General features: G+C 51.0%; 1 protein-coding gene across 1 annotated transcript; it reads right to left on the reverse strand.

Annotated features, from left to right (window-relative positions):
- Positions 1–705: 705 nt before the first annotated feature.
- Positions 706–8,844, reverse strand: LOC104278525 (fatty-acid amide hydrolase 1-like; the record flags this gene model as incomplete). The annotated part of the gene is made up of 15 exons (XM_009875530.1): positions 706–834; positions 926–1,071; positions 1,400–1,508; positions 1,837–1,876; positions 2,630–2,670; positions 2,966–3,065; positions 3,503–3,600; positions 4,701–4,826; positions 5,009–5,122; positions 5,399–5,409; positions 5,678–5,718; positions 6,143–6,349; positions 7,417–7,550; positions 7,874–8,017; positions 8,731–8,844. Coding segments are annotated over 15 exons (1,554 nt in total), but the record flags the coding sequence as incomplete, so codon positions are not given.
- Positions 8,845–9,620: the final 776 nt, after the last annotated feature.

Below are 9,620 nucleotides of genomic sequence, written 5' to 3' on the forward strand. Positions count from 1 at the left end.
CTCCACCAAACCAGAGCAGGGGGTGTGCCGGGCAGGCTGTCCCACCCTGGCACGCTGCCTTAAACATGCAACACCCTGAGATCAAGTACTTCATACCTCTGCTCTGGGGAAAGCAGGAGTAGGTGTCTGAAGGAGACAGGAGTCGAGGATCACTCCAGATTTCCCCCCCATGGTGTGCACGGTGCCAGCAGCCCTGCGCTGCGGGAAGCGGGCCAGCTCCTCCCTGCATGCCAGAGACTGCGGGCTCAGCTTTGAACTTGGGTTGCTGGCCTTCAGCAGAGAAAATGCCGATTTTGTCCTCAGAGAGCTGAGGTCAAAGGGGAAAATCCCTTTCGTACAGCACTCCAATCAGGAGTCTGAACATCTCAGACAAAACTAGTCCTCGTGCCTCGGTTTCCTCATTTGTCAGAGAAAGATCATGTTCATGTACCTCCCTGGAGGGTGTTGAGAGGGTTATTAAAATCCACCCCAAAAAACACAGACCCCCAAAACCACTTTCCAATAACAAAAACTACTGTATTAGCACAGTGATTGGAAGTGCTTCAGCACAGTGGAGCTTGCCTTGCTTTCCCCTTGCACCCCGAAAGCAGCAGCCAGCCCGGCCATTGCCACGTCCTCCAACACGAGTCCCGTGGGCGAGTCAGACCAAAGGACGACCTGCGCTGATGCTGGCCGGGATCCTGCTCCAGGAGAGAGCACGGGGACTCAGATGATGCTGTTTTTCTTCAGGCTGAGAGTCTCCACCTCCTTCATGAGCCGAAGGCACAGCTCCTCCTGCCATGGCAAGGCCACGCACTGCACGGCCACTGGCAGCCCCACGCTGCCGAGAAAAGCCTGTGGCACAAAGAGAGAGGGAGAGGGCAGGGGGATGCCTGGGGGATGGGACGGGGATGCTCACACCCCTGGGGAACCTGGCGCCACTCACCTCTGCCAGGGTCCGGTCCCACCAGTCCCGAAAGTACCCCTGGTAGCCCTTCAGCTCCTCCTCATCCTCCTCTGTTACCATCGTGACGGGGACCACACCAGCAGGGAAGTCCAAGGCGTTGTAGAGCATGGTGTAGCTGACTGCCACTGGAGGAGAGGGGGAGCTCACAGTGCCCGCCTTGACCCTCCTCCACACCCATGAGCTTCCAGCTAACGGCGTTTGCACCAGGAACTCAAGGGCTGTGGGACTGAAACCTGCCCCTTGGGTCCCATGTGCACTGGGGGTCAGGGTTGTCCTGGGTGGACTCCAGGGGCTGGGGCTGCAGCTGGCCCCAGAGCTGAGCTCTTCCTGCCATGGGCCAGTGCCTCAGGGACAGGAGGGCAGAAGGAGGAGGAGGAACACTTCTCCCTGATACTGGTGGAGTGCTGCAGTAGGGGCACGCTGGAGGCAAAGGTGCCCAGTCATCAGTCCTACCTGAGAGCTTCTCAGGGTAACCCATGCGGAGAGCTGGGCTCAGCATGGGACAAAGCATGACATCCAGATTCAGCTTCTTCCACTGGGCGATGAACTGGTGGCAAAACTCCTGAGGAGGAAACACACCCACAGTCAGTGGGGAGGATGTACCGTCCCATGGCTGAGACCTCCTGCAGCTGATGGCCTATGTTTTCAAGTGTAGAAGTAAAAAAAAAAAGGTCTGATTTGGGATCATGAATGTGTCTACATGTCATCTCGGTCTTTAAATGTGCTGAGAACTTGCACATCCAATTGAGATCTGTTGAGGAGTTACGTATCCTCCTACCTCACATCACTAGTGACTTGATCATCTCCTAACCTTGGTGGGTACTAAATCTGCTTCCTCCCAAAGAGAAATAAACCCCAAAATTATCTAACTCCAAATTGCAATACTTTACCTCTATTTCGTGATGAAGACTCCAGACTTCATCCACTGTGCTGAAAAAGGAAACAAAACCAATGAAAGGCATTGAGATGTGCTGCAAAAAGAAGCTTTAGGGGCAGAGAAGAGCATCAAGAAGTAGATGGGCACAGGTTAGCTCTGCTCCTGGAGCTGCAGCCAAAACTTTGGTAAAGTCCTGGCTTTCCTCTGAAGGGCTGAGGGTCTTATTTCTGCTTCTGAGCATGATGAAGACTAAAGGCAGATGGGTGCAGTGCTGCTTTGGCCTGACAAGATCCTGCTGCTGTGCTGAAGAGGTGGAAGCCCAGGCACATCATTTTGCAAAGGCCAGGCTGTGGGAGGTGGCACAGCACAAAATACACCCCCTCTGCCATGGAATTTCAGTCCTTTCCTCACCACACTGTGCAACACTGGCATCACAGCAAGGAAGAAGAGGATTTCTTCCTTGTGCGTTTACCTTCCATCTGTCTTATGGGGTCCCTTCCTCATGGCATGATGGATGCAGTAACCAGTGCTGAAGCCGACACTGTATTTCATTCCCACACACTTCATCCAGTTCCTAAGCAACAGGCTCTGAGCCTGTGCCCTCATTCCCATCCTCACTACTAGAAGAGCTCGCCACACCCTGCAGAGTTATGGTGTTGACATAAACTGCTCTCACTTTGCTCCCACCCTCATGTTTTCCGCCTTGTGTTTTCTCTGACACACGTGGCTGGGGCAGTGTCCCTAATGTAGCAACCAAAGGAAAAACCCAAATCTTCACACATTTGCTCGGGCTCAGATTTACTCACTTAGCTTTCATACTTCTTATGATATGTGAAAGTCGAGGCATCTGAGAAGAAGAAAGCAAAGCAAAAAAAAAAATTACATTAATTCCAGCCCGGTCTGCTGAGGCAGCTCTGTCACAAATACAAGCTATTGATTCAGTGCTCAGGCAGGACTCATGAATTTTTCCCAAAGTGAGGAGAGGAGGAAGAGAAATAGCATCACTCCAGTTGACGTGTCTAAGCACAGCCAGGAAGCAATATTTAGACATTTTTCTATGATAAAGCGTCACTGCAATGGGAGACAAGTTATTCACCACCTACTGCTTAACTCTATCTATGCTAGAATGAAATGGACCTCACCAAGGGTTTGGCAATCCAGGAGAAGAGAGTTTTTAGCCAGTTTGGTGCCTTTGACAACCAGAAGAACAGCTTCACACCGTGTACCTCCAGTTCACCTTTGCTGAAAGAGAAAAGGGTGTTTAGCTGAGCACTGTTAGGAAGCAATCACAGCAGATCAGCTCTCACAAGTAGATCAGATCTCACAAGGCCAACCCCACTGAACAGTCCATCTAAGTGACAGAAAGAGCTTTGTGCCATTTCCTCTGTGCTCCCCTGATTCTCACAGTACTTATAGGATTATATATCTCTTATAATCATATGGTATCTACGATATCAGCACCCCATTTCCTTTCACCTGACAAGGCTGGAAACAATCGCAAAGGGACCCAAGGTTCAGCTGAATCGCGTGATGGTCAGCTCCCCAGTAAATCCCAGTGCGTATCAGCCACTGCCTACAGCCAGCAGATCTGCCACCTGTATCCAGATGCTAGCCTGAGTCCAGAGAGGATTTTAACAGAAAGGCACCAATCACATCAAACTGTCCCAGGCTATACTTACAAATTATTGACAAAAGAGACACCCCCATCTGCAAACATTCCCCTGACACAGAAGTTAAAGACCACATAGTCCACGTTGGTGAGTTCAAAGGGCACCAGCTGGAAGGACAAGAGAAGATGAATCAGTGGCTCAGGCACAAGCAAGCTGTGTGAGAAGCCATCAATGGTTTGCAAAGGGTTGAGGATTTCCTGAAAAGCCCTCAGGAAAGCCTCCAGCATCTGAGGCCACAAAGTCTTCCCCATCCCACCCATCTTTCTCTGAAAATGCCATTTTCAGTTTGAACAACAGCTGATGAGTCAAAAGATACAGAACGGGCCTGGGCCCTGATGTCCAAGCAGCCCCAAGGCACAAGTTGCTCCAAAACTGACAGTGGGTGACCCCGTAAGTCTGTGCTCCCCACTTCACTCCTGACCCTCGAGCAAGGGTAAGAGGGAGGCACGCAGCCACGACCATGCCTCATGCACAGGATGTGACTTGCTGAAATGGCAGAAAGGAGACAACCTCTGCTCAGCACCCCAGAAACCTGAGACCCTAGAAACGGGTCTGGGCTGATATGGGACTGCTTGGCTACAAAAGATTTGCCACCTGCAAACTGCCCTTTTATTCTCTCCTTAGGTGCTTGTTTACTGGTACAAAAAAAAGGAGGTGGCTTTCCATGCAACATGCAGCACATTTGTGGAACTGCCTGCCAAAGGGTATGCTGCAGAAGAGGTGAAACTGGCTTCAGAATAGACCAAACAAACACTGGGATGACAGCCCATCAGGCTCAGAAAACACACTGAGCTGACACAAATCACACACCAAGGGGTCTGTGAGCTCCTTGCAGGCAGTGCCTCAGGTTGCACAGCACCTAGCACAATGTGGATATCAGCCAGGGTGTGAATAAACGCACCAACAGTACACACACATCATACAGCAGTGTATCTACTCCCCAGCACGTGTTATGGATCAGGGTGGGCTCCCTTTAGTGTTCACCAGCACCTAAGGAGCACCTGAAGATCCAAATCAATTTGCAATATAAAGAATTTAAGTTTTCCAGAAGCAGCTATCTACTTTCATCAAAGTTGAGGGAAGCTGAGTGGATTCCAGGCCCTCTTCCCTTACCAAATTTGCTTGATGTTCACCTATAGGTCCCAAAGATGTGGCAGGAAGGAAGAACAGGTGCCACATGACTGTTGGGTTCACCACAACACCCTACCGTGTGGCCAGCTTCCTCCAACAGCTGCTTCGTCTCCCGGACGGCACGTCTCATGGCAGGGCTTGGCATGGTGAAGAAATCGGTTTCATAGTAGCCTATGCGGAGGGGCCGCGTGCTGGAATACACCTGCAGAGCAAGGGAAAGGACCAGCTGGAAGGACATCATGGGCATCAGAAACCAGCAGCACACTCGTACCACTGGAAAGCAGTGATTCTTGTGCCCACCCATAGGTCCCTGGGAGCTCCTGTTTTCAGCCTGAGCAATGGCAGCTCTTCTCAGAGACCTTCACACCCTTTGAGGGCCTTTACCTCTTCATTGAAGGGAAGCGGGGGCACCATGCTGTCCAGGCTGAACATGTCCTCGCACAGGAGCGCCCGCATGCACAGCGCGAGGCTCTCCACGTCTTTTGCCATCGGCGGCCACTGGAAGAGATCAGAAGAGAGCATTCGTGGCGGGGAGTCTTTCAAGGGCATGTCCTGCAAAAGCAGGGCTTCTGGGCATCGGTTTGACTTAGTCTAGAGTTGGCAACAGTTCCTCTTTGAGAATTGGGTAGGGGTGCCTACAGGTGTCTTCCCACCAGCAGGTTAAGGACCCAGAGTTGTTTCTATCCATCAATATGCACCCTGATGTCTCTATTTCATGATTTACAAAATTGAACAAAAAGCTCTGTTGATCACGACACAAGGACAGCTTAAGACACTCCTTTTGACTGCTAATCCCACCTCCCATGAAGCAGTGGCAGATAACACAGCAACCTGGGGATTACAGGGTTTGTTGAGATTTATGTGTTACATGAACTGCTTCTCCCAGCTCATGCATATTCCAGTTTCAGTGTAGGGGTGGGTCTCTGAAAGAGTCCCTGAAAGGGAGCCTGCTTCTCTCTCTGAACATGTTGGAGAAAGTCCCCCATAACCAGTTAGGGGTTCTTCTCATCCCTGCCCTACTGCCCTCCCTGGAGGACAACCACCAATTCCTACCTGCCTTCTGCCCAAGGACACCAGAAACTACTCCTTTTTTACTGTGAAGAGAAGAGACACACAAAATACAGCAGCTGAGTAGTTTTCACTGAAGGGAAAGCCTTGAAGCAGCAAGTGGTCATGAAAAGCACTGCCCTCCCTTGCAGATGCAGAGGTTGGGAGAAGATAGGACCAAGGGGAAATCCAAGAGAGACCCAACCCAGGCCAGAATGATTTATGCCCTGTCAGTCAGGAACAAATACCCTGTCCACAGGTAGATGGAGAGGTTTCACCATCTCTGTTCTGGGGGAGCCAATGCCTCCCTCCCTACAGACGCCAGAAAACATCCAGACAGGAGAAATGACCCCTCCCCAGTTCCTCCCCAAGCTTCCCCTTGCCCTCAGGAGCAGGAGCCTCCCAGCACAGCAGTTGATAGGGTGGTGGGTGGGTCTCACCCAGAGATAGCACTGCATGTATTCACAGTACCTGAGTCTGTTCCCGGTGGGTTTGAGTGCACAGATCCCACAGAAGGCAGCGGGGAAACGCAGGCTCCCTCCTACATCCGTCCCAAAGCCCAAGATGGACCCACCTCCTCCTACGAGTGCCCCTTCTCCACCAGAGGAGCCTCCAGGGCTTTTGGAGTAGAGCAGAGGGTTGAACGTCTGACCAAAGATTAAGTTCTTGCAGTCAAAGCTAAAGAGAGAAACAGTTTGCAAATGAAAGGAGCATAGATCTCTGCTGATGTGGACACCAGTCACTACAAAAAGACCTTCAGAAGGTAATTAGGCAATTCACTAATTGTTACGTTGACATCACTCAGTCTGAGGGAGCGTCCAAAGCCCCTATGAAGACCACCAGCCTGGATTCACTGCCAGCTGATCTCAGTGTCACCAAGCCTTCCCCAGACAGACCCTCTGCCAGCGCAAATACATCAAGACTACTTGAAAGATTCCCTTAGAGGTGGTCTCTAGTGCCATGGGACATCCAAAGCAACCTGTCTAGAGGAGGTCCTGCCCCCTTCCACCCTGAAGGGGCTTTGCTGAGCCCCTGCTTGGGAACAGGCCAGCTGCAGCAATATTTGAACATCAGACTCCCCCAGGTGCAAAATGTAATAATCCCTGGGGACACCTCTTGTTGTGGGTTTGGTTTTTTTTAAACATGGTTAGTCATTGCTGTGTCACCTTAAGGAAGGTATCTCACACAGCTTGGGCAATAGCTTTCCACAGAGGAGCTTTGCCAGAGTTTACCTGGCAGAACACAGGGACACCAGCAGAGCACACCTGATCTCACCCCTTATCAACGGGGTCAAGAGTGGTCTTGCCAGACATAGCAGGAGGTTTGGGGCAGGAAAATTTGAGGTTATTAGCTTAACTAGCTTCCCCTTCCATGAACATGTGTTTGCACTGTAGAATTAACAGGATCATCTCTGAGGGGTTAGGTTTTTTTTAACATTTTATTTTTAAAAAGTGATTTAAAAACACCCAGCACGGGAAAGAAGGGCAGCAAATTCTCTCTTCTTCTCTCTTTTGCTTCTTTATTTCATTTAGAACAAAAATTAATTTTCATCCTTAGTGTACAGGTTTACTTTTTAAAGTAAAACTTAAATACGCTAAAGATGGAGACCAGACACCGTTATTTAAAAGGAAGTGAGAAATTAGGATTAGACTTGAGAAGACACCCTCACCTGAGATGAGGGAGGCAGGGAGGAAAGGAGAGAGGAAGGACTGCCACCACACTGAGGGAATGGATCTCCCACCTACCTGATGAGGGACTGGGGAACGTTGGTTTTGACAAACGGAATTGCCCCCTGTCTCCTGAGCACCTGCACCACCACACTGTCCTCTGCCGCGGGTTTATTGATGTTTTTTACAAACCCTAATGTGGAATCATGACCCTGGGAACACAGGACAATGAGGTTTCCAAATGGAGGATTGCAGCTCCCCCTGCCCCTCTATTTTTATCTCTCTGTATAAGCATGTGCCTGCACCTCCAACGACTCATCCATCATCGTTGTGTAGTGCATCGGAAATAAACGTGACCAGCCTTCTCTGCTGGCTTATATGGGAAATGGGCAACAAACCCTATCACCTGCCAGGGCAGGTCATCCCACATCAGCTATGACAAAGTCAAGCCAGATGTTCAGGTCAAACCTCCCTCTGCCACCAAACTTCAAACCACAGGGATCTTGGGATACGTGCAGTATCACGCTGGCGGTACCTCGCAGTTGATGGAGTCTTTGATGCTGACGGGCACCCCGCAGAGCAAACCCGGCTTCTCCACCTGCTTCACTTTCCGGAGCTGAGTCTCGCTTTCCTCCAGATACTCCGTGATGCAGTTGGTTTCTATGGCAATTTGCAGGGCCTTGGGGAAAGCAGGTAAAACCCACAGGTGAGAGACAGCCCATGTTGTTTCACAATAGCCTTCTGTTCTGCAAATAACATCTGCCTCTTCCTCCTTTTTCCCCTCCTCATCTGGGCTGTGGGTATCAGGGCAGCCCTTTCTATTCCTTTCCAAGATATTTTCATGTCAAACTCCAAAACATGGTCTGGACACAGCAGGGCCATAGCACCAGCTGGTGCATGATGAAGGGAGGCACTCAGCCCAGCAGAATATCAAAGGCTATTCTCTTCTTTGAGCTTCTAGGGTGACATAAAGTGACGATCCCAAAGCGGCAACCCAGGAGATGATCAGGACATTATGGCAAAAGTAGAGAATGAAAGTGGACATTGGGTCTTTGAGGTTTACCAACCCATTTGGAGATGGAGAGGAGAAAATTAGCAACACTCCATAAATTCCATATAGCTATATCTGCCTTGGAAAGATGTGGCCTTCCCTAGCAAGGCAGGGGCTCTCCAGATACTGAGCCTGCAGCTTCTTTTTGCTCCAAAGCAAGCCGAGGGTTGTGGCAGCCAGATGTCCAGCTCTCCTCTTGCTCACAGAAAAGCACAGATGGGCTCAGCACTAACCAGCTAGCAGTGCCAGCTCAGCAGCATTTGAACCTTGTGCTGGGCTTCTCCCCAAAAGAGCCAGCCCCACTGTGGGTGAGATGCTGCCCTGCCACCCCTGCTCCTCACCTTGCCCACGTAGGCATAGAAGACATGTTCCAGAGGGAGGGAGCCATCCCGGAGTTTCTTGGAGAGCTCCGGCAACGGCAGAGAAAGGATGGAGACCGTGTTCACAGACGGATGCTATGAGAAAGGTTGAACAGGCAATGACACACCTCTGCTTCAGCTGGTGGGCTCCTCCCCTCCCCTTGGTGCCCACTGTAACCTATCCAAAAAATATCACCCATTTAGTAGCCAAACACGTTATCTGCCTCGAGGCTGCAATCCTGCTCCTACTGGATACCACTGAGCACGGTGTGAAATCTGCAGTAGTAAGCCAGGCTTGCTAAAGCCTCGTTGCCTTGGCCAGACCCGTCTCAACAAGCACCCGTTTAAGTGAGAGCCTTTGGCACAGCCTTGTTCAGACAGGTCTTGCTTGACCAGGCCTGGAGCAATTGCTTGGTGCCGTGTTCTCTGCTGAAGCACAGCGGGAATTTGCAGCACGAATCTGCAGCACGAATTTGCAGCACGAATTTGCAGCAGGGGTACAGGCGCTGCTCGAGCAAGAAATGAAACTGGACCTGGTGCCAGCTGTTCTCTTGGCATCACCAAGATATCAGGGAATATATGCCTGTATATCTTGGGATATCCCAAGCCAGAGAGCCCCTCAGCTGAGAGCAGACGGGTCACTTTTGTCTCAGCAGAGACTTCCCCGCTACCTACTATACCAGGAAAGAGAAAATATTAAACCTCTTGCCCCAAGCTGGACTCTGAACCCAAACAAGGCCACTCCACCCCCAGCTCGGGCACCCTGACGGGATCGCAGGGGGGATGGTGTGGTGGAAATGGATTTCTGGGCGCTGTTCCTTAGCCCGGTGGCCCCGCACCCCATCCTTTGGCGCCGGTGGCCCCGCACCCCG

The sequence above is a fragment of the Apaloderma vittatum genome, unplaced genomic scaffold, assembly GCF_000703405.1.
Source record: "Apaloderma vittatum isolate BGI_N311 unplaced genomic scaffold, ASM70340v1 scaffold11378, whole genome shotgun sequence".
NCBI classification, from domain to species: domain Eukaryota; kingdom Metazoa; phylum Chordata; class Aves; order Trogoniformes; family Trogonidae; genus Apaloderma; species Apaloderma vittatum.